The following is a 27345-nucleotide window of genomic DNA, read 5'->3' on the forward strand; positions in this document are numbered from 1 at the left end:
AAGGGATCCAAACCCATGTCAATAATAATAATAATAATAATAACAAAGTAGTTCAGTTCTGAATATCAGTCAAGTTAATCCAACAGTGTATTTTACATCTTCATTATTGAACTAACTTGCCACAGATAACATTTGTAAACAATATTTTAAAAAATGCCAAGTATAACGTTCTGAAAGGAATTACTATCATGGAGATGGAATAAGCTAAATGGAAGAAAACATTACGTCATGTACTATGACGTAAAGCAACACTTATTTAATAAACAACATGATGCATAACTAATATTTTCCTATGAATGTAAAACCACAATTTTGAAAATGTTTAATTATACATTGCTGTAATTGTCTGAAGATGGAAAATGTCATCTATTCATTGAAAAATTGCAGTGCGAAATAAGTTGTCGGCTAATACATGAGATATTTCCGCAATATGATTTAGGTTCTTTTTAGTTAATAAATCGACCTATGCCAGGTAAATATTTGCTTGGCCTTCATTGGCTGCACAGAAAATGGTAATGTGTTTAATTTACACGTAGTCTAAACTTTATTTATACTGTATAAAATAAACAAGTTTCTTTCCATACTGGTTTTGAATACTGTACAACCTTTTAAACAACTACCTCTGGCAAGTTAAACAAGTAGCCTCTGTAAACAATTTTTCGTCTTAAAGAGGTTAATTTCTTCTACTTGTTTGATGCAAAACTCTTACACATGTAACTGTTGAAGAAAGGTACTTGCATAATGGTAGTGACATTTAAGGTAGATTCTTGTAATGTTTCGCCTCATTTACAGCATGTGTACAATTTCTCACCACGAATGTCGCTGCATATGATTGTATGAACTCCATGTACCTTAAGGTAACTCCTTCATTTATCCTTTTGATACAAAATAAATGCCCATAACCTTGCCAAATAAATGAAAATGTTTTTGTGACGACAATGTTTCAGCGCTAGCCTTAACATGTTTATGTTACTTAAAGTCACGTGTAGGAGTGGTGCTACTTTAACATTTAAATGAACTGTGTGCGCGTGTCACTATCATCACAATCATATGTACTTGCTTCTATTAATAACTACTGTCATCGAAACTATCATAAAGCCTAAAGACACAAAGAATGTGATTGTTGCTTACATTTAAAAATCAAATTCATGCCAAGATTAGATGCTGTTTGGCCAAGTATTAGTTCAAAATATGAACGTGTATATAAAGGATGACCTACAATATCATTATTATTTACATGAAAGAATATATTTTATCTATGGTTCTAATTAGAACAGGTTGGAATTTAGCAATGAAATGGATTCTTCAACGTAATCAGGTTTACTCTGGATATCTGCGAAGACAAGCCTGAGTATTATTCTACAAAATAATGTAATTGCAATAAAACTGAGTAACAAGGCAGTTATGGTGCATTTAATTGTCCGTAAACGGTCAGTCAGTTTGCATCGGTTTGCATAGCGGTTTGGTCAGCATATTGAAGAATTGTTTTTCTTGAAATGATGTTATTTTGCCAATAATTCTACTGCCACTCTCACTCTCAAAAAAAAGTATCCAAGCTGTCTGTTAAAAAAATAACAGACACTTATTATGGTTATTTTGCACTTGGTAAGCAAATTGTATTCGTCATCAAAAAGCTGACATTATTGGACTGGTCAGCCTATTGTCACGAACTCTAATCATATTTAAGATTACATCGGTCAATCTTGCACAGGTCCATAAGCTTCCAAAACATTGATAAAGACTTTTGAAACATTTTAAACACCATCTGCATAATTAAATATATGAACCTGCAAACTCAAACTTGTAACTTGTAACTTCACATGTTATTAAAGGAAGATAACACCCACAACTATTACATACCAGCATGTATGTACATACGTATGTATGTATGCATGTGTGTAGGATTTAACAGCACGTCAGCACACTACTGGCTATATGTGTCAGATATAACATGCTGAACTGATACACAACAACATTGAGAGATCGTATTATTGGCATTAACATCAACACGAGATATTTCAATAGTTAATTTGTTTACACACAAACATTGCGAGGACTTATCATGCGACATGTTTACACACCAACGTTAAGAGGACTGCAAAAATCAGGTGTGTATTCTCTTATTTTTAAAGCGATTAGTATGAATCTTAGAAAATTAACAAAGACATATTTTTTGCTATTAGAGATATCTTTAGCAAATCATTAAAGTGACAATTGGTACACATTTCAAACAGGTTCTCCCAAGGTATGTCAGATAACATAGGGAAATATTGTTTTACACACTTTCTTTACCTATTATCATATCCATCCAATATTTTGACCCACCCAATATGACCAAAATTTATTACGATCTAACTTAACAAATCATACAAATTCCAATATTTAAATTTCTTCACATGTTACTCCACATACATTAGGAGGATATCCTCCTAACGTCGGTGGTCCTCCTAATGTTGGTGGAAAACATGGGGTTTTCCTCCTAATGTAGGCGATGCGTGAACACACACACACACACATTACTTTTAGTGTGCATATCCAATTTAGATTTTCAGACTAATGTAAATCTGGAAACTATGTTGTGTACTGTTTTTCTAATAAATTATTTGTGATTGTATTTTACTTTACATAAAAGCTCAACAATCTTTAATGGAATCACCAAGCCTATTTTACCTCTACAATTTTCACTCTTACATGTACCAGATCCTAATTTTAGTTCTGGCTAAATGCCAAGCTACCAAGAGAGCAAGGTGTGCTTCAGTGAAAGTACTGTGCTGACATTACAATAAATATTACATGTAATTTTATGCAAAAAGTAAGAACTTGTAATGAACTATCCACAGAAAATAAACCACAGGCTGTTATCTTAATTACCTTTAATTGCACAGACTTTGGTTTTATCAAGGCATGGTTGAAGGTCCCCTTCCTTCACTATGTCATGCCCTGTCCTCTTGAATTGGCCAGTGTCTCGAGATTAAAACTTCAGGCAACAATTAACTCTTTACCTTCTGCTAGTACTTGCTGCCCTGGCTACTAAGCCTGATTAGCAGCCTGCCTTCTAGCAGCTGTTTGTAGGCTGAACCCCAGAGCATCATAATAGCTGCCTGAGTGAGAACTTCTTGAGTTATTTACATGCTGTCTACATTTTCTGTATCAATTTTGTACCATGCAAACTATGTAATTTAATGTAAAATAAAACTTTAAACACTTACCAATGTTTTGTGCCACTCATTTCCACCACCAAGTACATATAATCCACAGGAATCAATGTTTATATTCACATATTTATAATTTAAAAAATATATCTCAATGTTATGTGTTTAAAATGTATATTAGATTACTTTTCTCACCACTATTTTGCACACCAATATGTCCACTATTTTATTGCAGATTTGGTAATTTTTGATGATACTGCCTGAAGTACGTAAAAAGAAATATATTTCCCTTGCATTTTCTTCTAAAATAAATGCTGGCCCTGAAACTGCTGTAAAGTTGTCCACATTTACCAGTCTCTCTTGTTCTGACCAGATTTAATTGTCTCGCATTTCAGATAAATCTGAAATGTCAGGTGTCAAAACAGGACTTATACTAATGTCCAATCCTTCATCTTGAATCTGGTTAAAATCAATATCATCACTTTCAAATCCTTCAAAACTTCCATCAGAATCGGTGTCAGAATACATGAATGTTGACATTTTGTTTTTACTGTCACCGGTGACCTCGTTTTCAATAGAATTTCCCGCTTATATGCTGTAAAACTACATGTACTAATAGAATATGTTCATCATTTTATGTAAGGACTATTTTCATTGGCTAAATATTATAAAAGAGAACAGATGTTTGTAATTTCATCCAATACAAAGCTTTAATATGAAACGTGTATATGCGTATCGGGGGTTTCCCAACCCTTGGCCGGAAACGCATGTATGAGCCAGCCGGGACAGAGAGAGTATTATTAGCAGCTTGTATATGCATCTCTGGGGTTGCAAGGCTATTTTTATGGTCGCATATATGCGTTAGCAGAAGGTAAAGAAATAGCAAAGTGTAGCCCAGCTTCTGGGATTTCTTTGCAGCTGAAATGGCCTTTTCTCAGTCCATCCTTATGAACAGTCAAATCATAGGCCTCAAGTAACTTAACTTGCTGAACAAAAAGAAACAAAATAGTAAAATTAGCTGGAGAGTTCTTGGTCAGATATTTTCGCATGTGTAGCATTGCAATCACACTCTCTTGCAAATCAAAAAATGTTATATATTAAAACTGATCAAAATTAAATTAATGCAGTTATTAATTATTCCGTTCATGGTAGGTTATATGCCAATCCCACCTTAAAAATCAAGCTATATCAAAATCCATTTCTGCCTATCAATTGGGGGGGGGGGGGCAAGCTAAAATTTTAAATTTGTTTTCAATTTTCCAAACAGCTTGCCCTAGACAAGCTGATTTTTATTTTTTAAAAATTAAATTTCTGATATAAATCCAACAAAATTGATGACTAGTTCAAGGTTTTTTTCAATCCTGTTAAAAAGGATTTGGGTCAGAGAGAAAATGGGCAACATCAAGAAAATGGGCAACATCAAAGAAATATTACTCTTCAACTGTCACAGTAGGATGTACAAGGAAAGCAAGCAAAATTACCATGTTTGACTATGAATCTTCTTGGCCAGTGCCTGTAAATTCTTTTCTAGGAGACCTCCTTAAAACTGGTGCTTTGAAAGTGGCCTTATGTGGGGTACTAGTAGCCATTTCCTCCATAGAATCTGAAATTACATTTCTTTCTGTCTGGAAGGATGAATCCTGGGTTATGCCTCCAATGTCCTTTGAACTTTGTTACATTTGGTAGCAGAGTAGTACATAAGGGACTTTCTGTTACGTTTGGTAGCAGAGTAGTACATAAGGGACTTTTTGTTACGTTTGGTAGCAGAGTAGTACAAAATTGCAAATAACCTATGCATATGGCAGCTGATTATTATTATTATTATAAAGCTTTTATAGCTAGTAATCCTTTTCAAAGTGAGAAACTGTAGGTAATTTCTTGGTATTAGTTCCTCTGATTACCAGGTATTAAGTCTACTGAAAACAAGAAAATTTTACTTCACCCTTCCCTATGAAAATTAAAAATAACACTGAAATTATTATCAATATTATGATACAGGACAGCAACACTGTTCTACATACAAACATTCATTCAAACTATTATTTTCCTCTTAAAAATATAAATTTAAGTGTATTTCATAAAGTACAAATCATTGGTACAGTTCTAATCAGTGTAATAATATACACAGAATCCATCTCCATAGCAGTTCAACTAATGTCTCAGCATACTCGAAGTTCACAGTGAACCTAAACTGACAAAAGGGTTATTGATTGTGAGAGTCATTGCCACCTTTGTTGGCTTGAATAGTTCTGTTAATGACTGGTTTGAAAGGTTGTTTTTTTTTGTGAAGTGTTATCTGAAGAAAATACAATGAATAAGGAATATAAACTGTAAATTCAAGGACTATGGTACCCTGCTCAGTACATCTGTAGTACGGGCTTAAGAGCTTTCTGCCTAAACCATAACAACTGTACTTCAGCTTTCTATTAAACTGCCTAATGATTCTTGGACATTACTGGGAATCAGATGATAAATATCCAGTAATGGATCATAAATTTTATTTTGACAGACATTATCAAATAAGATTTAGGTTTTTTTTTTGTCTTTTTTTTTTCTTGCACACATAATAATAATAAGACTTTTTATAATAGAGAAGGTAACTCACTTAGTTACAGAACTAATCTACCTTGAGGCCTTCTATCTGTGTTCTACAGTTGTTTCATGTTGCTGCAGCAATAACGAACGTTAGTGGTACCTTCATCAAAGCACGCCAACAACCTTTGATCAAAGGAAGTCACCAACAAACTTAAATCAAATTGTTTCATTTTTCATAATAGAGCAAATGTTGGCTGCTACATAGCTTTCTCGGTGAGCTAAGAATACTTATAAAAACTCATAACCTTCGTTTCTTTCTCCATAACAGTATTTTTTTTCTGGTCTTTTCCTCCTGCTTTCATCTTGAATTGCGATTGGTCTTGGCTACTCGGATCAATCAAAAATGTTGAAAATAACAACTTAAAAACAAATCAAATTCTTTTGCATCCATGTCTAGATTTGTTACTGGTCCTGTGAAGGGCATCTTGTCAATGTGTTTTATTATTTGTGATAATCTTTTGTTTCATTTTATCTTCTTTCTGTTTGTAATAAGATGAACCGGGTTGGGGTCAGATCAACACGAAGACAGAGAATGGTAGTGAAAATTTTATAGATGATTAAAGACAGAAAAATCCTGTACCAATGAAGTGTGCAAAAAATCCAAATATTGGATATTTAACATAGTGATGTGCACCGAGCTAAATAACTGATATAAATAATACAGTTCCTGACTGGAACAAATTGCAATTTAAAGGAAAAACAGATTTTGAACAGAGATTAATAAAAAAAAATTAACTAGATTAATAATTGTTCAAACCAAGTGATTTCACTCAGATAACAATAAAAATGATTCACATAAACAATGACAAGATTATCACACACAAAGTGATAAATGACAAGTCTTCACTCAAATAAATGATTGTAAAAAGTTGGTCTTGTGTAATCCTATTTATCACCATAAGGTATTTCAGCCCCAAATTCTCAGCCAGATGGTCAAGGAGCCACCACAAATGGTCCACCCCTCCTGGTCTGCCTAAGGAACTGTAGAACCTCTTGTTTCTGGCAGACGTGTTGGTCCCAAAGCTTTGGTCCTTAACCATGAAATAACCATTATCTATTCTGGGCCAACATCACCACCGACAGCAGCACACTGGGTATATACTAACCTTAATTCGCATCACAGCTAAACCGACACCTTGATACACTATAAAGAATAGCTCTTTCACTCCGTCATTCCTTTTACACAGTTATACAGGTAGATGCTGCATTGTAATGTGGACCGCTCACTTACAAGACTTTCTTTAATGTAATTTTTTATTCTACCATTTGCCATGTACACAGGCGATGTTGCACTGCACGACATGTGCGCTTATGGCATATGTTTTCCCATCATAAGCACTTGTGCAGCGTGGATTGAACCAACTATTCCAAATAATCATAATAAATATACACAATTCCTTGACATTTGGATTATCATGACACATCTAAAATGTATCCTAGATAAAATGTACCAAGACATTGTATTTTAAGGATGTTTTACACATCAAAGAATTAGCTGGCACTTATTTTTACCTTTAAAAACAATGTGATGAGTCAATTAAACATTGCTCACCGTCTTCTAACAAAGAAGTATCAAATGATATGGTTTAAAATGAGAAAGAAAACAAAGAACCAAGTTTATTTACCTTGAAAGATTATGCTGAGTCAACAAAGCACTTTCTTCCTTTGGCAACACCAGGCTTTCAGATTAAATATTGCTGACTGTACTGTAGGAAATAATCAAGCCTATTTTCAGAAGAAAAGAAAATGTAAATATTGCTGGTCAGATGCCCTGTAGTAATGTTTAGCAAAGCTTGACTGGCATTGATTGCAATACAGTGAACTTAGGACAAAATTGAGTCACTGAAGTCTTGATCACTGTCACAGAGATGCATTGTAATAATGTTTAGCAAAGCTTGACTGGCATTGATAGCAATACAGTGAACTTAGGACAAAATTGAGTCATTGAAGTCTTGATCACTGTCACAGAGATGCATCAGATACTAGGATATAAAATGAGAAATAAAAATAAGAACCGAGTTTATTTTCCAAAGATGAAATATTTTCCTAATTCATTGTTTGCTTTTATTTCACATTTATGAATCTTATGCTCTTAAAATAAGTAACACAAAAGAGGGAAAGGCAACAAGCTTTGTAAAATTCAACAAATTTATTTCCCTTCAATACAAAGTGAAAATGTAATAAAAAGGAACTTAATGCTATTAATTAAATCACACACAATACACAGGTTCAATAGACACTTTATTATACATATAAAATAATCTTTGGCATAATGGTGGCAAATCTTGTCACAGCACACTGCACCAGCCAAGCTGAATTTTGTTTCTAAAGAAATACCTCAGGACGGGAGTTCATAGGATTGTGAAGAGTGTCTGACACCTGTATGTGGAGCTGCAAGGTATATAGGACACTGATAACCTAAACTTGACAAGTCTGATCTGAGGATTGCTGTAACAAACATCAGCTGATGCTCCATACATGAATTTTGGGAAGCGGGTATGAAGTATATGGGCATAATAGTTTGATACATTTAAATAATGACACAAATTGGAGATCAAAAGCAAAGTTGTTAATGCATGAAATACCAGGATGCAAGTATGTATGTAGAACACTGGCAGGATGAAAGTTTTGACCTGTTTGCCTCAGCATCTGTGTACAATGAGCAACAAAGTAAAACAACACAACAGGGGCAAATTAGATCTGAAATCCACAATCCTACTATAGTAAGAATGCCCTGCAGGTTTGGACACTCATTGTATAAGCAGATATGGAGCCCATAGCCAAAAAGTCTCACAAAAAAATTTACTGTATGCTCCAGGTGAAAAGTAGTCCTGCTATAGGAAGGCACTTGCATGGTTGCTCCTCAGATGTGGGTGCCAGCTGCCAGAATTGAGCCATTTTGTCTGTCCTGTTCTATGTAATTTGTGTGCTAATAACTCGCTCATAACTGAGGGGCACTCAGGTCAAAGGCTAAAAACGGTTTCAAACTGTCTTCGTCTTTAATGGCTTTATTTTAAAGTAAGTAGTCCACACAAAGTCTCCTAGATCCAACTTGTCTCGCCATATCCAATACATCTGTCCTAATTCTTTTCCTTAGAATTACAGACACAAGTCCTACTAATATAAAGTCCTGAATAAAATTTACTAGAAGTCCAAATCAACTTCAAAACTGAAGGTGTCGATGTATCTGTTGTAGCTTGTAAAATGTTGATGTGTCAAGTCTTTCGTTGAATCACAGTAATATAATCCCAGGTTTGAATTCGCTATAAATTCCAATGAATGTCTCTGTCCAGTAATTTTATCATAGCACTTCTGTATTTCCAGAGAAAATCACTTGAATCATTTGAATAAATATAGATCCAACCCAAAATGAATTACAGGCACAACATGGGCAATTTGATTGTGCTTGATGTTAGAGCATGAATGAAAAATCTTTTCAGCATAATGATTATATAGTTCTCTACTTGACTCGAGGTCACAATTAGCATTTTCTAAAGAAGAAAGCTATTATCTGATTGAAAATAACTTTTAACAATGATCTTGATGTTTACAAAATAAACAATGTTGGTTGTTATTAGAAACATATAGAACCTGGACCATGTGAAGTACACTAAGGAAATTTGAAAACTTAGACACAGACTGAAATAAACATTTACTTCTGTTACTAGTGATCCTGATTTTAAACTGATACACATGGAGAATATTTTAGCTATGGTACTAGTTGTTTCCAAATAATAATAAAAAAGTCTGTTCAAGTCTAGCAAAAACTGAACTCTATTTTGGACAAGGTCAAGTTCAACATTCAGTGTTAAATTACAATAGCATATAATGAAATTTTTCTTTTAAAACCTAACAAACATTGCAGATTTAATATACATACCATCACCATGTGTTGTCAGTTTGGTATAACAGACTAACCATCATTAAAATAATGTCCCCATAATGTTCCTCTGATGAAGACATGAACACTGTCCTGTTGAATTCAGAATATTGTATTTCAGCCAAATGAAGACAAAATTTTATTCCAAGTTATGGAATAATCAACATTTACAGGTACCATAATTATCATATATATTCCACTGCATTGCAGTACTTTGCATAGCTTTAAAACGGCAGGTTACCAGTCATTATGTATATGTATATTTGATCGTCGCACACAACAAAACACCTGTAACAAGATAACCGGTTGGGATTTCTCAGTTCACAACAGAACACTTTTGATGATATAAATACAGTGTTTAATAATGAATGACTTGAATGGGCAGTTTATTATGAATAATGTATGCGTATGTATAATGCAAATATTGGATTAATTAACATAAGAATGCACAGACTTAATAATGAAAAATACAAATAAATTACTTTACAAAATACAAAGTCAAGGGGTGAATGGTTCATAGTGATTTCACAATGAAGATATGAGTATGATTTACTCAGCTAGTAAACGATGTAGAGTTTTACTCGTGTAGTAAAATGAATTCACTTAGATGGTGAAATTATGCAAACAAAAAGGGACAGATATACAAATTATCTTTACAGTCTCGAAAGATACAATGGGTTTTACGAACCCCAAAATTAACCCATGGCTAATTGTTCTTGTTGTAGGGTTTAACGCCATTTTTCAGCACACGATAGGCTATACATGGCGGCCAGTATTAATGGTGGAGGAAGAACCCAGGGAAAACCCCTGGAAAGAACCACCGACCCACGAGAAGCTACTGGCAAGCTTTCTCACATAACCACATTGGCTGAATCCAAGACTCGAACACATGCAGACAGAGGTGAGATGGAAGTGATCCGTATCGGAGAGGGCTTTAGACCACTTGGCCACTTGGGGCCCCTAGCCCATGGCTAAAAGATCATATGTAAGGAGATGCACTCCATCATCAGCACACTTTATTTCAGCTCCACGGCTGCTACGGTTAATTCCTGTGCTTGGCTTTACAGCTTGCACCACGTCAACCTTAATCATTTTGACAACTATCAACGCTCGGGTCACTCTGGTCACATTAGCACTCTGGACAGCTCTACACAGCTGAAAATATATCTAATACCGTGTACTATAATGACACTGGCATATAAGGTAAAACATAATGATATTATACATGGTAAGTTATACAGATTAACTTTTTCCCTCAGAATCTGGTTCATTTTGAAAAGTTTGTTTTGTAATAGCAAAAAGAGAATACATATTGAGCCAAAAATGCACTTGCTTACATTTCAGTCTCCTTGAAACATTTCATGTTGATAAAATATCTACTGGTTTGGTGTCCTATTTCTGTCATTTGTATGGTTGTGAGATGTATATCTGCCTTCTGTCGCATGTATGCTGATGATTATCAAAAAGGCCAAGAAAAATGCAAGTAGACATGCCATCATTTTGACCTATTTCAATATTCAACTGTTGAAAGATATTTACAAGTTTTCTTAGAATTGTTGAAATGCCATTAAGTCCAAAATAATAACTGGAGCTCGAAATTGATAAAAAGAAAAACCAGGTCTGATCATCCTGCAGTAAATTTACCAATGAGACTGCCAGTTTGTTTCTGGTCCATGCAGTCAAAATAGTTTTGAAACTCCCTTAACAGTTTAGTATGCAGTAGACCAAAGAAATGATGTGCGAACTATGTGTAGGGTTAGCAATTTGTTTCAACACATCTGGATATTTTTTCAATTTGTTTTTCTATTAAAATTCAAGGTCTTGCATGTGGTTCACTGCAGACAAGAAAAACTTCCATAGGATTCAGTACATATATTGACTTTCATGTCAAGCCTGTTCACATAATAAATTTTATTGAAAAAATTTACAAGTAGCTCTTTTAGCTGAACTCTAACATCTTTCAGTACAACATATTTTTGATCTTGCCTGCATGTGAACATGAATTGACACAATTGCAATACAGAATTTGGTCATACTGTTACTTGTAATGGCCAGCATAAACATTTGGTCATATTGTCACTTGTAAGGGCCGGCATACAAAATTTGGTCATATCGTCCCTTGTAATTGGGCTGGCATCCAAATTTGGTCATATTGTCACTAGTATGGGCCGGCATCCAAATTTGGTCATATCGTCCCTTGTAATTGGGCTGGTATCAAAATTTGATCACATTGTCCCTTGTAATTGGGCTGGCATCAAAATTTGGTCATATTGTCACTAGTATGGTCCGGCATCCAGATTTGGTCATATTGTCATTTGCATGGGCCTGCATCAAAAGTGATTGGTTTTACAAATGTGTGGCTATTGTATTCAGAGAAAGGGCACAAAGTAGTTTTGCATTGCATTAGCTTTTTAGAAAGTCTTAAAATATTTCAAAACAGTCCTTCTCGTTCCATATTTCATCTTAATTGTATAATTTCAAAAACTACGTACATGAACTGGAACATAAATTTTAAATATTGATGCTTGATTTGAAATGCAGTATGGTGAAATAAAAGATACATCCATGGAAGGTTGTCTAATATGTACTAAACTTGGGGAAAATTAGACTTCTGATTCCACAGGACAATTAATAAAGTCGCAATAAAGTTGTAAACTCAGTCGTTAAATTTAACATCGTTTCCACTGTTTCCGATAAGACACAGTGTGTCAGTTGCAGAATTCATTTGAAATTCATAATGATTGGGTAACATTTCATCACAGAATTTTTTGCTGAAATTGTATGTCAATACATTTTTGCAGCTTTGGGGTATGAAGGATATTTTGGTGACCTTTCTGGTCCAATTTTTGTGTAAAAATAGACCATGCTAGTTTACCATTTTATATCATAAAACTTTGAGACCTAGGTGATCAATCACTTGAATACATGGCATGACTTGAATAACAGCTGTTTTGATCAGTCACTTGAATACATGGCATGACTTGAATAACAGCTGTTTTGATCAATCACTTGAATACATGGCATGACTTGAATAACAGCTGTTTTGATCAATCACTTGAATACATGGCATGACTTGAATAACAGCTGTTTTGATCAATCACTTGAATACATGGCATGACTTAAATAACAGCTGTTTTGATCAGTCACTTGAATACATGGCATGACTTGAATAACAGCTGTTTTGATCAATCACTTGAATACATGGCATGACTTGAATAACAGCTGTTTTTGATCAATCACTTGAATACATGGCACGACTTGAATAACAGCTGTTTTGATCAATCACTTGAATACATGGCATGACTTGAATAACAGCTGTTTTGATCAATCACTTGAATACATGGCATGACTTAAATAACAGCTGTTTTGATCAGTCACTTGAATACATGGCATGACTTGAATAACAGCTGTTTTGATCAATCACTTGAATACATGGCATGACTTGAATAACAGCTGTTTTGATCAATCACTTGAATACATGGCATGACTTAAATAACAGCTGTTTTGATCAGTCACTTGAATACATGGCATGACTTGAATAACAGCTGTTTTGATCAGTCACTTGAATACATGGCATGACTTGAATAACAGCTGTTTTTGATCAATCACTTGAATACATGGCACGACTTGAATAACAGCTGTTTTGATCAATCACTTGAATACATGGCACAACTTGAATAACGGCTGTTTTGATCAATCACTTGAATACATGGCACGACTTGAATAACAGCTGTTTTGATCAATCACTTGAATACATGGCACAACTTGAATAACAGCTGTTTTGATCAGTCACTTGAATACATGGCACGACTTGAATAACAGCTGTTTTGATCAGTCACTTGAATACATGGCACGACTTGAATAACAGCTGTTTTGATCTGTCACTTGAATACATGGCGTGGCTTGAATAACTGCTGTTTTGATCTGTCACTTGAATACATGGCGTGGCTTGAATAACAGCTGTTTTGATCTATCACTTGAATACATGGCGTGACTTGAATAACAGCTGTTTCGATCTATCACTTGAATACATGGCATGACTTGAATAACAGCCGTTTTGATCTAAAAGTAATATTGTAAAATCAGAAACTAGTGTAAACTAAAAAAATTGCCATGTTGCAGGTTAAGTTTTGAGGTTTGTATATTAATATGTTAAAATTTATTATAATATAACTGTCTTGTTGAATGATTCTGTATGCACATTACTTTTGTATTTTAGTCACTTGTATCAAAATCTGAGATGTCACCAAAAAATGCCAGTAGGCATGCCCATTTTCTATATTTGACATTTCCAAATTTTCTGGGAATTCATTACATTGCCATTAAAAAGCAACTGAAGAGTGTAACACAAGCAGAAGAATTTTTTGACCATGCTGCATTTAATTAACCATGCTAGCCTGTCCCTAGTACTTTCCATGAAAATGGTTCTCAAACTCCTATAAATTGTATGCTTTAAAATCTGTTTAGGGCAAACTGATAGATTGAACATGTCTGGATGGAGCTATTTCTCCTCTTTGTGTTTTCTCTATTCTGGATGGAGCTATTTCTTCTATTGCATTTTCTCTATTAAAAATCCATGTCTTGTTGTGTACTGCAGACAAATCAAAAATAATTAAGAGAGGATTCAATAAATGTATGGACATTCAAGCCCATGGATCTTCAAAACCTTTTAAACCATCCTGCTCAAAAAATGTTTAATGAGAAAATACAGACCTCTTACATGAGCTCCAGATTTATCAAGATGCCTCAATACATTATATATTTGATCTTGCATCCAGACGTGGATTTTCAATCTTGTCATATGGAATTTGATTGGTTCATATTGCATCCATTATATTCTGAAACTGAACATTTTAGTTTGTTGTCAAAAGTCTGAGAAATGCAATCTGTGGTCAGATAAAAGAAAGATTCATTCATGGAAACTTGTCCAAAGCACTATATAAACTCTTTGAAGAATGTAAAATGACGTTTTGAGATTTTGGAGCATGAGCTTCAAGCTGGCTGTGATTTGGTTTTGGAAAACTGTTGTGGTCTGGAGCAGCTTTCTGTAGTGGGTATGATGGGATAGTGTGGACAAAATATTTTGTCAAAATAGTGTTTAACAGTTGTTGGATACAGTAGTGAAAGTTTGACATCAGCAGACATGCCATCCATAATGCTTTTGGAGTAATCATTACAGTGTTTCAGTAATTGTCTTAAGCTTGCCCATGTATGGATTATGCTTTTCGATAAATCCTCCTCCCAAAAAATTCAACAAGTTGTTCCTCATTTTATTAATATCCTATTAATCCCACAGGTCATATTCTAGAACAGATTTTTAATACATAAGAGTACACTTGTCCATAGACTTGCATGCACTTTGCTAACATTATTAATGTTTTATTTATAGCAGATGTCCTATTTCCAAGAAACATAATTGGTTTCTATTTTCAAGCCTTTGACCTTGCATCCCTGTTTATTAGAGAAAGAATCCATTGTGTGCAATAGGTCAGGTCTTATGGCTTTATACAAAAGTTAACAATAGACCTGCCTGTACTTTCCTAACACTGTCATTACATTCTATTTGTGATGAAGTGTGTGTGAGAGGATAACAAAATTAAGGAGGAAAGTAAGAATTTGAACATAATGAATAACACTGAAAATGATTTGTTGATGCAGGCCACATAAGTGACAATTGTATTGAAAATAATAATATATTCATATGATCTAACATGCATAAGGTTATTTACAAAATTACTTTAACATAGTATGTGATAAACTACATAGTTTAAATTCAGACCTGAATGTAAATTTGTAACCATCAAACCAAAAAACAATCCATTTGGGAGCTGAGACCGCCTACTGCTGAAAAATTCATATGACGCTAAAACAAGTTACGTCAAATGATATAACCTGTCTACAATTATTTTATCAAATTTAACTACCACCTAGGGAGCTATAACCCAAGGCGGTTGGTGGGGTGGTGGTGGAAAATGTAAAATTTATGATCTCTAAATATACTACCCGTATCTTCAAGAATTCTTTGCAAGTGACGCTAAGGATGCTGACCCATATATTCATACTCCTTAACTATCTTCCATTGGCTAAACGAGTCATGTGACCTCATTCCTGGGTTCAGCTGGCCCCCCAATGGTCAATATTGCTTTGTTTCAATTGCATAACAAGACCCATTCACCTCTCATCACAAATATCCTTGCACTAGTGCAAATAGTTTTGTGATGAAGTGTGTGTGAGAGGATAACAAAATTAAGGAGGAAAGTAAGAATTTGAACATAATGAATAACACTGAAAACGATTTGTTGATGCAGGCCACATAAGTGACAATTGTATTGAAAATAATAATATATTCATATGATCTAACATGCATAAGGTTATTTACAAAATTACTTTAACATAGTATGTGATAAACTACATAGTTTAAATTCAGACCTGAATGTAAATTTGTAACCATCAAACCAAAAAACAATCCATTTGGGAGCTGAGACCGCCATAACACAGGAACCATGCAAGTCACCCACTTTGCATGGGGCCTGTGCAGCCCCAAAATGGACAGTGGCCCGCATCAACCGTGTCTTTCTCAGCCTGCTCCCCGACATTTGTGACTCCCACATGAGAATGATAGAAGTGCCAACTGTGAAGATTGCACCTAGTGAACAAATATCAATGCTGTTATATTCATGTTTAAGTTATATTGTTCTTGACTTCAGCTGAGGTTTCATCGTGTGTACTTTTCCTGTCATATTTATCAGCAGTGAACCCACTTGCTATTCTGATGTGATTATACAGAGTGTTCAGGTCTGTGAACTCATTAGACCTGAAATGGAAAGAAATGTTTGCGCAAGTATTTATGTGACATGAAAATAATGTGATATAACATATCTATATATAATGTTGGGATTAGTGGTGAACCTGATATTTACCCAGGTTATGATTATGATGGAAAATTTACTTGAAGATGGATTTTAAACAAAATGTAACTGAGAACACCTCATACCTCTTTGTGTGCAAACTTAACTGAAACCCCAAAAGAAATTAGAGGTTGGAGTGACGTTCAGAACATCTATTTGAAAGCGTCCGATTTCCAGTTGTTGCTGCTCCGATTCTAAAGCTATGACTCTTGAAGCATTTTGGATCAAATCTGCAGAACTGCAGAGCGAGTTTTAGCTGTGCATTGAATTCTGCCCGAGTTATAGGTGTGTTTGAAAGATACATGAATATTGGGCCTGGACCCATACCTCGCTTTTGGATGTATCGCTGGAGATTTGAGACCGGACACACTGCAGTATTATTGTTTTTTTTTAATTTTTAAAGTGAACTTCTGACCCTGACTTTGTTTGAAGGTGTTAAATATCAGAGTGATGGAATGGTGATCAAGAGCCAGCTGATCAGTGTGCAACAGATTAGGGTTATGGAGGCTAAGGGACTGCACTGAGATCTCCCCAATTCTCAGGAAGGCATGGAATGCCAAGGAAAACATAGCTCGAAATAGGAGCTGTTTGTACCAAGAAGTTATAGTGCAAGTTGTAGCGTGGATAAGTTTTTCTAACATACACTTATCAATTGGCAATCTCACATCACAAGAAACTTTATTTCTGTGGCATGCTTGCAGCAGTTTCTGTATTAGAAAAGAGTTTGTAGGGTCTGTATAATTATTGATTTTGTGTACAAACCCAATGGCAGATACATATGAGGATATTGTTGTTGAGGCATAGTGCTTGTTCACCAGATAAGAGATGAAAAGTGCCATATTAGCCTGAGAGACTGGGATTGAGGTTTCCAATGTATATTCTGCAGTGAAAGCTCGATATAAGTTCCAGCTGTGTCGGTAGGCTGCTTTTGACATTCGTGTCAATGTACTATCCAGTAGCGTATCAAGTGTGTTTGTTAGTGAATCAAGTTGGGAAGTGCCGGTATTGACACTGGTTCTGGGTCTGCATGTGGAGCCAAGGTCCGGAATCTGTGCACCTGCAATCGAGAAAGAGCATCAGCCAGAACATTTTTCTTTCCCGGGATGTGACAGGTTTGAAATAGTATGTTGTATCTGAGGCATGCAAGGACCAGGTCTCTAACAAGGTACATAATGGAAGGGTTCTTTGAGGTTTGCTTATTTACAATATCAACCAATGCCTTGTTGTCAGTGTGAAAGTAAATGCAATTGTTTGCAAGTTGAGGAGCCCAAATTTTGATGGCTAGAACAATTGGATATAGCTCAAGGACTGTGATATCTAGCGCTTGCCATTCTTTATTCCATGTGCCATAGAACCATTTGCTGCCTAGTACACCACCATAGCCAACTGTGCTTGATGCATCAGTGTGCAAATGAATGGCATCAGAGTGCAGCCAGCGATCAGGGAGGAATAAAGATTTACCATTGAATTCTCTTAGGAATGTGTACCACAGCTGCAGATCAGCCCGAACGTCCTTCGTAATGCGTATGAAGTGATGTGGTTTTGACACACCCACTGTCCGATCAATCAACCTTCTCAAGAAAGCTCTGCCTGGCAGGACAACTGCACATGCAAAATTGAGTGTACCAATTATGGATTGGAGATTAAGGAGCGTCATTTTTGTTTTTTGTAGGCAGAGTGTTATCAGACTGTAGCAGTTCTGGAGTTTATCTATGGGAAGTCTTACCTCCATCTTGATTGTATCCAGTTCATAGCCCAAAAAGGTCAATGTTGTACTGGGAAGAAATGTTTTTTCCTCAGACATGGGAACCCCAATATCTGCACAAAGAATTAAGAATTGGTCTAATTTCTCCTTACAGGTGTTATAGTTTGATTCCAACAGAAGAAAGTCATCTAAAACATGTACCATGTGACCAATGCCCAATTTGTGTCCTGCCACCCACTGTAATGCAGTGCTTAAATATTCAAAGATTTTACAACTGGAGCTACAGCCCATGGGAAGGCACTTGTCATAATAATATAGGTCATTCCAAGAGAAGCCAAACATATGATACTGAGTCGGGCAGAGTGGAACAATTCTGAAGGCACTAGCTATGTCCGTTTTTGCCATAACACAACCTCTACCAAGTTTTTTAATGATTGCAATAGCATGTTCCACAGTTTGATATTGAACAACACTTTTTTCTGGGGATATACCATCATTTATAGAAAACCCTGGAGGATGTGATAAATGGTGAATCATGCGAAAAGTACCAGGTGTTTTCTTTGGAACCAAGCCAAGTGGTGATATCTGAAATAGCGAGAACGGGTGGCTCTTGAAAGGCCCTGCAAACCTGCCAGCCTCAAGCTCTTTGTCTATTTTGTCTTGCACGATCTGTGGATTTTGTATGGCTGATTTCAGATTATGTGATTGAAATGGGGACAGAGAACCCTCGTGCCCCACTTTAAATCCAAATGTAAACCCATGTATCAAAATTTGTATCATGGCAGTGTTGTACCCTTTCAACCAATGTTGTAACCTTTCAGCTTTAACAGGAGTAGGAAGCTTACTGTTTTCGCAGTTCCCCTTTTCCTTGCTGGCTGTGTTGAAGGGAGTTTGATGTAGGTCTTTGGGACTGAGTAGGTTTGTAGCTACCACGAAAGGGCTGCATGCTGTCAGTTCTAGCTTGTTTTGGGGCATATTTTGGCAACAATTTGAATGGGTGTTGAATGGGCAGTTTGCATTTGCTGAACGGATGGGCTTCCAAGCAATTGAAACAATTATGCTGGTATTTACAAGCTAGCCCTGCCCAACACTGCAGCCCCTTATGGTAGTTAAAGCGGGCCCCTTTTGGGGGATTTGATTTTGAGACTGCAGACGGTAATGTGGCAGTGCTGGTGGCAGTCCTGTCACCAATGCTGTCCAGAACAGCTCGCATGTAAAGTTCAAGGTGGGTGGAACCCCACTTTGCCTCTCCCCTCTCTATCATGCGACGAAACTGCTCATCATAGTATCTCCAATGAGCCCTGCGCTCAGACAACTTCATGACGATTTCCATGTGGTGAGATAACACTGTGCTCAACCTAGGGGATTTCATGCATATTACTGTAGCAAATCTGTTCCATGCTGTCAACCACTGATTGATCGAGAGTGGGGACTTCCTGGCCATGGGGACTAGGTTAAATTCAGATGTGTTTGAAGTGATATTGCACTGTAATCTATATGTATTGTCCATGGATGTCGAAAGGAGATTTTGAAAATCTATGTATGTCCCAGCCCAAATCTGCTGCTTAATTTTATCAGTTATAGATGCAGTTATATCAATTGATGTGCTTACAAAGTTGGACTGACTGTGTGTATCTAATATGTTAATAGGTGCTAATAAATCACTCAGAGTACCTATACCTGTATGACAGACTCCAGTTAAAGCTGAGGTAGCCTGTGCAATGCTTCCCCCAACGGATGTTTCAACATTTCTTTCTGTTTGGGTTCTTGAGGAGGCAGATGGCCCTTGCTCTGTTTCCTGCGACAACATGGCAGGTTGTTGTGGACTAGTGGTCCCATGCAGTATCTCCAAGATGTGGTCCAGCTTTCTGTCCACTTGCGCAGTGATCACAGGTGTAATCTGCTGTACTACCTGCTGTGCTATCCGGTCAATGGTAGCTTGGTCTACTGTATCTGCATGTGTTGCTCCCGTTCCATGCTGCTGTTTTTGGCGATCAACTGCTCTAATCCGTGAACCAGATGACTGAACCCTCTTTACAGCCTGTTCAACCCCTGCTGATGCTTTGCGCTTGGGTGGCATGATCTGGTTAGGTTAGGAAAATGAATGTATTAAACATAATAGTAAATAGTAAGAAAGAAGTAAAATGGACTACCACGTATGGTCCTGTGCACAAGGCATGTTATTATTTAATGAAAAATGCACAAACATATTATCATTAGCAAACCAATGCATGTAAGGTTACCTGATATAATTTCTTCATTGATAGACACAAATATACATACATATATATACATATATATATATAAACCCTTTGTCCTTAGCAAAATGGCTTATGTATAGAAGGTGGCAGTCTGGTATGCAACCAGACCTGTTATCAGGCCAACCGGCTGATGCAAAAGTGCAAAAGAAAAAGAGGACAGGTACGGGACCTGGCCTGTTATCTCCCAAAGTGAGCAGATAACAAAAGATATTGAAACATGTTCCAGGAAGCCACTCAAAAAGGACCCCTTGTGAAATAATTAATACTTACGAACAAGGATTTGGTATATAATCATTTAACGGGGGGGGGGGGGGGCACCAAATATATTAAGGGGAACCCCTATTATGTAGAACAGAGTCGCTTGCCAGGAACAAGTCCCAAAAGGATCAGGTACGGGACCTGACCCAGTGCCTCCACAATGGCAGACACTAAGGTTGTTTACGAAAAACAAAGGAACAGGTACGGGACCTGGCCTGATATCTCCCTTTGTGGGCAGATACAAATAAAATTGAAAGCAAAATTAGTACAAGAGCTAACCTAGCCTAGTTATCGTTGAATGATTGTGTGTTATTTTATAACATGCATTGAGAAGAGCTCCCCGAAGTGACTTATAAAGGTGCCACTGTCCTTTAGGGGACAAATGAATGCCATCTGAGCGAAACTTCTCCCTCACATGAGGCCTATCGAAGGCAAATTTGCTATTATGGTTCCAAAATGTTAAATAAGGATAAGCAGACACTTCAGATCGCACAATATCATTGACCTCCTTTGCTAAGTGACAGTACATCTCCTTATAGCTTTTATCGGCTGCTTCATTGTTATGGTTTAGTATTCCCGCGACCCCAACTTGGTGTAACGTTGCCGGGAATCTAGGCATAAGCTGACACAGAACGATCTGTTTAACCTTATATTTCTTATGTAAAAGCGTAGCCAATGCGACCATCTTATGTGCAATTACCTCTGGCGATGTCTCTGCGTTTACATCGTTGTCCCCAATCAGAAGAATTACAATATCGGGGTTTCTTAAGCGGACTTCATTCATGTCAAGGCGCAAAAACTTATCGATTGTGCGCGCCCCGATACCCTTCATGTTTACATTACAAACTTCCGTTACATTAAAAGACGGACTTAGTCTAAGATCCGTCCCGGACCTCAAATACCGATCTAACCATTTACAAAGTGAATGGCCCATAATAATTGCTTTTGTCATTGTCTTTCCAAAATTTAAACGATGGCTATGTACATAAAGAAAATTCTACTGACCTTCTTCTTTCCAAAGTGCGAGCAAGAAAATGATCCTCAGAATTATGAGAAATAATTGTGCAATAAAACAAGAACAATTAAAAGGATCGAAAGGAAAAAAAGAAAAATGTAAAATTTATGATCTCTAAATATACTACCCGTATCTCCAAGAATTCTTTGCAAGTGACACTAAGGATGCTGACCCATATATTCATACTCCTTAACTATCTTCCATTGGCTAAACGAGTCATGTGACCTCATTCCTGGGTTCAGCTGGCCCCCCAATGGTCAATATTGCTTTGTTTCAATTGCATAACAAGACCATTCACCTCTCATCACAAATATCCTTGCACTAGTGCAAATAGTTTTATAGTAGTTGAAGGGCATAGTTAAGAGAAAATGGACTTTTCTAATTTAGAATCCTTGCTCTCAGATTCATTGTTCTGATTCATGTTTGTTACAGAACCACTCAGTAGTTATTTGGTGCAAAAAGTAGAATCAAATGAATTCTAGTCATTGTGTGTGTTAGAGCAAAAATACTTTTCAAATAATTTCACAGAAGGATCAGAAAAAGCAAAACAAAAGAAGATTCAGAGATGAATACATGAATGACACAATACAGCCTTCCATTCAACTAGGGCAGCATCCAGCCCATTTGCAGGCTGTGTGGAAAGGATTTTAATACTGGTTATGGTTTGAAAACAAAGAAACCTGTTGAATTAGCTCATCTCGCTAACTCTAATACAAAGGTCATGTCTTTTTACAGCAGAATTCGAGCACAGACATAAATGCAACAAGTGCAGAGGTGTTACTTAATAAGTTCTTCATAGAACACTGACTACCCCTAGTGGTAGGAGACCACATTGGTCCTTCTTTCAAACAGATGTTTCCTGATTCCAAACTTGAAGAAGAAATATGGATGTGCAAGAACAAAATCATCTAATATTGTTCAGTGTTCAGCTGGAGAAACTTCACTTAAAATGGCAGAAGCAATTAAAATTGGGCTGTTTAATATTGACACAGATGGGAGTAGTGATTACGATGACAAAAAGTTGTACTGTGTCAGATACTTTGACAATGAAAAGGGCAAAGCCACGAGTGTTCTTTCATTACTAGAATTAACATTAGATTTCACTGGAGAAAACATTTTTAATCTGCTCTGAAGAAATGCAAAGTTGGCTGAACAATATGAGGTTTTCTGCTGATAATGCATCAGTGATGACTGAAATTTATAAAGGAGTAGTATCCTATATTTTCAAAATATAGGATGCATCATTGTACACAACTGGTTGTCCTTTTCATTTGCTGCACCTTGCTGTGTGAAAGGATGCTGATAAATTAGAGGTAGATATTGGACATTTGCTAATTGACATGTACTATTGTTTGGAGATAAGTAGTAAAAGGAAACAAGCTGTACAGTTATTGCATGACCTTGAATACTAATTGGTTATAAAGCATGTGTAGAAGATGGTTATCCTGTGGCAAATGTATTAGCCATTTACTTGAACTTTGGACAGCACTACAAGCATTCTTTTGAACCGAATACGAGTCTGCAGAGAGAAATGGAATAAAGTGAAGAAGAATAGCACTAAAACAGTCGGAAGAGAAAAAGATGGAAGTATAGGTATAAATACTAACAATAAACAGGATTGATTTATCAGGAAGGAAGAAATTACATTCATGGAATATTTATTTGAGAAGTCTATTTCCTTCTATAAAACTCTAATCTGTTTGTTAGTAAACTAAATGAACAAGCTGGATCTGGATCTTCACAGGATATGTTTAGTACCAATGTAGTTAGTAAGCAGCTTACTGAATCTTCTCATTCTCCAAGTTCAAAACTAGCAAAATGGATACTAAGATGTCACACAAAAGAAACAAAATCTGTTCACTCTTTGCAAGAAAAAGAGTGGTTTTCAAAAATGTTGACAATTAATGATCCAGTTACAAAGCTGTATTGTTTATGAAGATTGCCATTCCATTGTTTGATGCAGCAAATATTATCATATATTCTGCTCTTGCTGTGAAGGTGTTGAGATCATTACTCTATGGTCTGTGATTACAGTACTCCAGAAATTCCCATATGGAGATTAAGTGCTTTTAAATGCTACATGTGCTGATGTAAATGAGACAGTCAATGAAGTGTAGGATTCTTTGTCAAGAGATGTCCCTTTTTGTAGCTACCCTTGTCTACCTTGGTTCATCTGGAAGCAGAATTTCGGAAGTATCAAGTTGGCATTCCACCTGACAATGTACTTCATGCAGACAAAGTTGATGTGCAATGGCACCTTATTTCCCAGCTAAAAGACCCAGTCACAGTTGGAGGATGTAACTTTCCCCATTGTCAGGTTATGAAAGGAATATAGCTTCTTTATCATTTTAGTGCTGACTGTGAAAGACTGTTCACTATTAAGAAAAATAAAACTGAATTCAGATCCAGATTCTTTAACCCAGAGCTTAGTGTTCTATTGGTGTGCAAAACATTCATGGTGGCAGCTGGTACAAAGTGTTTTGAATTGCGGCATGACAGTCTGTTGCTATCTCCATATGAAAACTTGAATCAGTAAATGATGTTAGAAGACCAAATAAATCACTTGGTACAAATGGTCATACATGGATTAATCTTTTCATCCACTTGGATTTTGCTTCTCCAGGGGATGGTATGAATGCATCAGTCCCATTAAATACACTATGACTGGAGTAACGGCTCATTCTGGTTGTAATACAGTTGAATGTCAGCTAGTGCTCAGTTTGTAAAAAGGCAGAAACTAAGGAACTTCATCCAAAATGTTTGGTTTTGGTGCAGTTTTTTGAAGTCAGTCTTGTGTACAGTATCATGTTAAAAAATAATGTAGTTAGTACAAATGCCTCATTGATGGATGCTGTATGCATATTAGGCCTGCAAATTAATGAAATAGTGATAAGGACACACACACTTGAATTTCTGTATTCTGGACATTTTGAAATGTTTTGACTGCCACATACTCAACCTGACATCAGTCATAGGATATCCCAAATATTATATTATTAAACATTGTCTTTGATTTGTTTATCCATTACACTTTCAAATAAACCCAAATGAAGTAAAAATCAGAGGTCACTGTAATTGTCTAGTTTACAAATCATTTTCTTCTTGGACAATCAGTAAAGGTCGCTGACTAAATTCTCAAGTTGCTAGATCTTGTTTTACATAGTTTCTTTGTTAGTCATCAGAGATATAAATGACTTTACCATTTGGTTGTACTACTTTCATATGGTTAAATGGGATAAGAAAAGGTCATGTTAATTCTATAGTGCTTGGCCGAGATCAGCAGTACCTTGCTCTGCTACTGAATTTAAAGTGAAAAAATTATAATAAAGTTTTTCTTAGAGCAGCCAGATTTAGGTATAAAATTGCAGTAATTAAAATACCTCCAGCATGAATTGGCTATCATAATTTTTGCATGCATTGATGAGGGTAAAATAAATCAAAATATTTTGCTATTTTTATACCGCCATTTTGTTACATCATCATTATAAGAGCTGCATTTAACTTGGATTTTAGTAATGGCTTTGGTACATGTACTTAATGCAGCCAAATTTGGCCATGTACAGCAAGTACTATGCTGCACTGACTTTATCTTCTGGATTATCGTCTTTGGTAACGCTGATAACCAAGACACAAAGATACATTATCTCTCTTATCTCCTGTTAAATGCAGAACCATTTGACATAAATACATGTATCTCTTCATCCATTTATTTATTTTCCCTCTATTTACTTTTTTTAACAAAGTTAAGCATTTTCCAACATCAGATATGTTTTATTTAAATTTATTTGAAAATTTATTATTTGCCATCTTAGTTGGGAATTTGGTGTCCAAGTTATATGCGCAAGAAATGTAGTTTTTAAACAAAATATGGTTAAATAACATATAATACCTGACCACTAATTACTGGCAAAAAAAATTCAGAGGTTTTAAATAGGAAAAAGTTAATCTTGTGTATGTTCCGCAGAAAACAATATCCAATTATATATGTTCATTATATGTCACGTTACCCCTTTATGTCAAATTTCACAGAAAGCCTCAGTTAAAGATGCTGTGAAATGAGATATTGTGTATTAGTATGATTGATTGTGCCAATATACCCACTTGTAATTTGTGCAAAAGTTGACATCCAATTTATATGCCTAACTTTTTCATTATGTGATTTTAGTCAAAATATGAATCTGAAGTCAGTTTTATAAATATTCATTAAATATAAGTTCTGAGGTATATAACCAGTGCATACAAAATGTTTAATTTAATTTTTGGCCTATATGTAACACTTTTGGGACCCATGATCTCGGCCAGGCACTTCAGTCAGTAATAGTGTAGTAGATTTAAAGATTAGTTGCTCAATAATGATATGCATTCATTATTTTAATAATTTTTTTAAATTGGTAGTCATATATATGCCACAATGAGTCTATAATAAATATATGTATCATGTCTGCTGCTTCAGAGATCATCCTCAAGTCAAGGCATAAGCATACCAAGAGAAATGTAACTCTCGACAACTGTTTGTAGTCAGATGAGATTCGCTGTACAGTACATTACCATGATGCAACACACTGATGGATTTTTTATGTCATGGGATGCTGTGCTTTTGGGAGATGAACCATAATTTAGGCTCCTGCAGTGTTTCTTACGGTCCTGGAGTGTGACAGAAAGTTAGTTCAAAGATTTAGAACTGAAGTGTTTGTTGACAACCTTGTCAGAGCAGTGCAGTTTATGCAGATTATTCATGCAAGTGTACATGACAGATTCCAGGACATTGTGATTTAAATTTAATGCTTTCACTGTGAGCCTAAAATCGCTATGTTGACACTTCATTGTTGATTATGGTCAACCAGGAAACAACATTGATGGAGTCATCTGTGCCGACAAAGTAATGAGTAAATGATTCTCAAGTACATTGCGTAAAAGAATAATAGTGGATAACCGCAGCTGAAATATGGACAGTTCCATTGAAAGGACAATACCCTAATGTGCTTCATTAAAAACTTCACAAGTACTGCCAAAGTCAAACATGGAATGCAGTCAGTGAAAGGACAATACCCTAATGTGCTTCATTAAAAACTTCACAAGTACTGCCGAAGTCAAGCATGGAATGCAGTCAGTGAAAGGACAATACCCTAATGTGCTTCATTAAAAACTTCACAAGTACTGCCAAAGTCAAGCATGGAATGCAGTCAGTGAAAGGACAATACCCTAATGTGCTTCATTAAAAACTTCACAAGTACTGCCAAAGTCAAGCATGGAATGCAGTCAGTGAAAGGACAATACCCTAATGTGCTTCATTAAAAACTTCACAAGTACTGCCAAAGTCAAGCATGGAATGCAGTCAGTGAAAGGACAATACCCTAATGTGCTTCATTAAAAACTTCACAAGTACTGCCAGTGTCAGGCATGGAATGCAGTCAGTGAAAGGACAATACCCTAATGTGCTTCATTAAAAACTTCACAAGTACTGCCAAAGTCAAGCATGGAATGCAGTCAGTGAAAGGACAATACCTTAATGTGCTTCATTAAAAACTTCACAAGTACTGCCAAAGTCAAACATGGAATGCAGTCAGTGAA

At 36.0% G+C, this 27345-nt stretch overlaps 1 protein-coding gene across 2 annotated transcripts; it reads right to left on the reverse strand.

Annotated features, from left to right (window-relative positions):
* Positions 1–15272: 15272 nt before the first annotated feature.
* Positions 15273–21618, reverse strand: LOC149796773 (uncharacterized). 2 transcript variants are annotated; one of them, XM_089961426.1, is made up of 3 exons: positions 21460–21618; positions 19921–20323; positions 15273–16441 (listed from the first exon to the last, which is right to left on the reverse strand). In XM_089961426.1, the coding sequence occupies exons 1-3, from the start codon at positions 21589–21591 to the stop codon at positions 16419–16421; spliced, it is 558 nt and encodes a 185-aa protein (XP_089817552.1). In that variant the 5' UTR covers positions 21592–21618; the 3' UTR covers positions 15273–16418. The 2 variants fall into 2 exon arrangements, with proteins under 2 accessions (XP_089817552.1, XP_089817551.1); XM_089961425.1 differs by lacking the exon at positions 15273–16441 and having other exon boundaries at positions 19082–20323.
* Between the last annotated feature and the right edge of the window lie 5727 nt (positions 21619–27345).

This window comes from Sinohyriopsis cumingii, chromosome 6 (assembly GCF_028554795.1).
Source record: "Sinohyriopsis cumingii isolate HCF-2022 chromosome 6, ASM2855479v2, whole genome shotgun sequence".
NCBI classification, from domain to species: Eukaryota; Metazoa; Mollusca; class Bivalvia; order Unionida; family Unionidae; genus Sinohyriopsis; species Sinohyriopsis cumingii.

What these genes read in the sequence shown, in the direction of transcription:
- LOC149796773 (XM_089961425.1), bottom strand. Translation starts at nt 21,591, where the DNA reads ATGAAGGGTATCGGGGCGCGCACAATCGATAAGTTTTTGCGCCTTGAC. An exon ending in ACGCAGAGACATCGCCAGAG is followed by an intron (nt 20,324 to 21,459) that starts GTAATTGCACAT and finishes TAACCTAACCAG; the next exon opens with ATCATGCCACCCAAGCGCAA.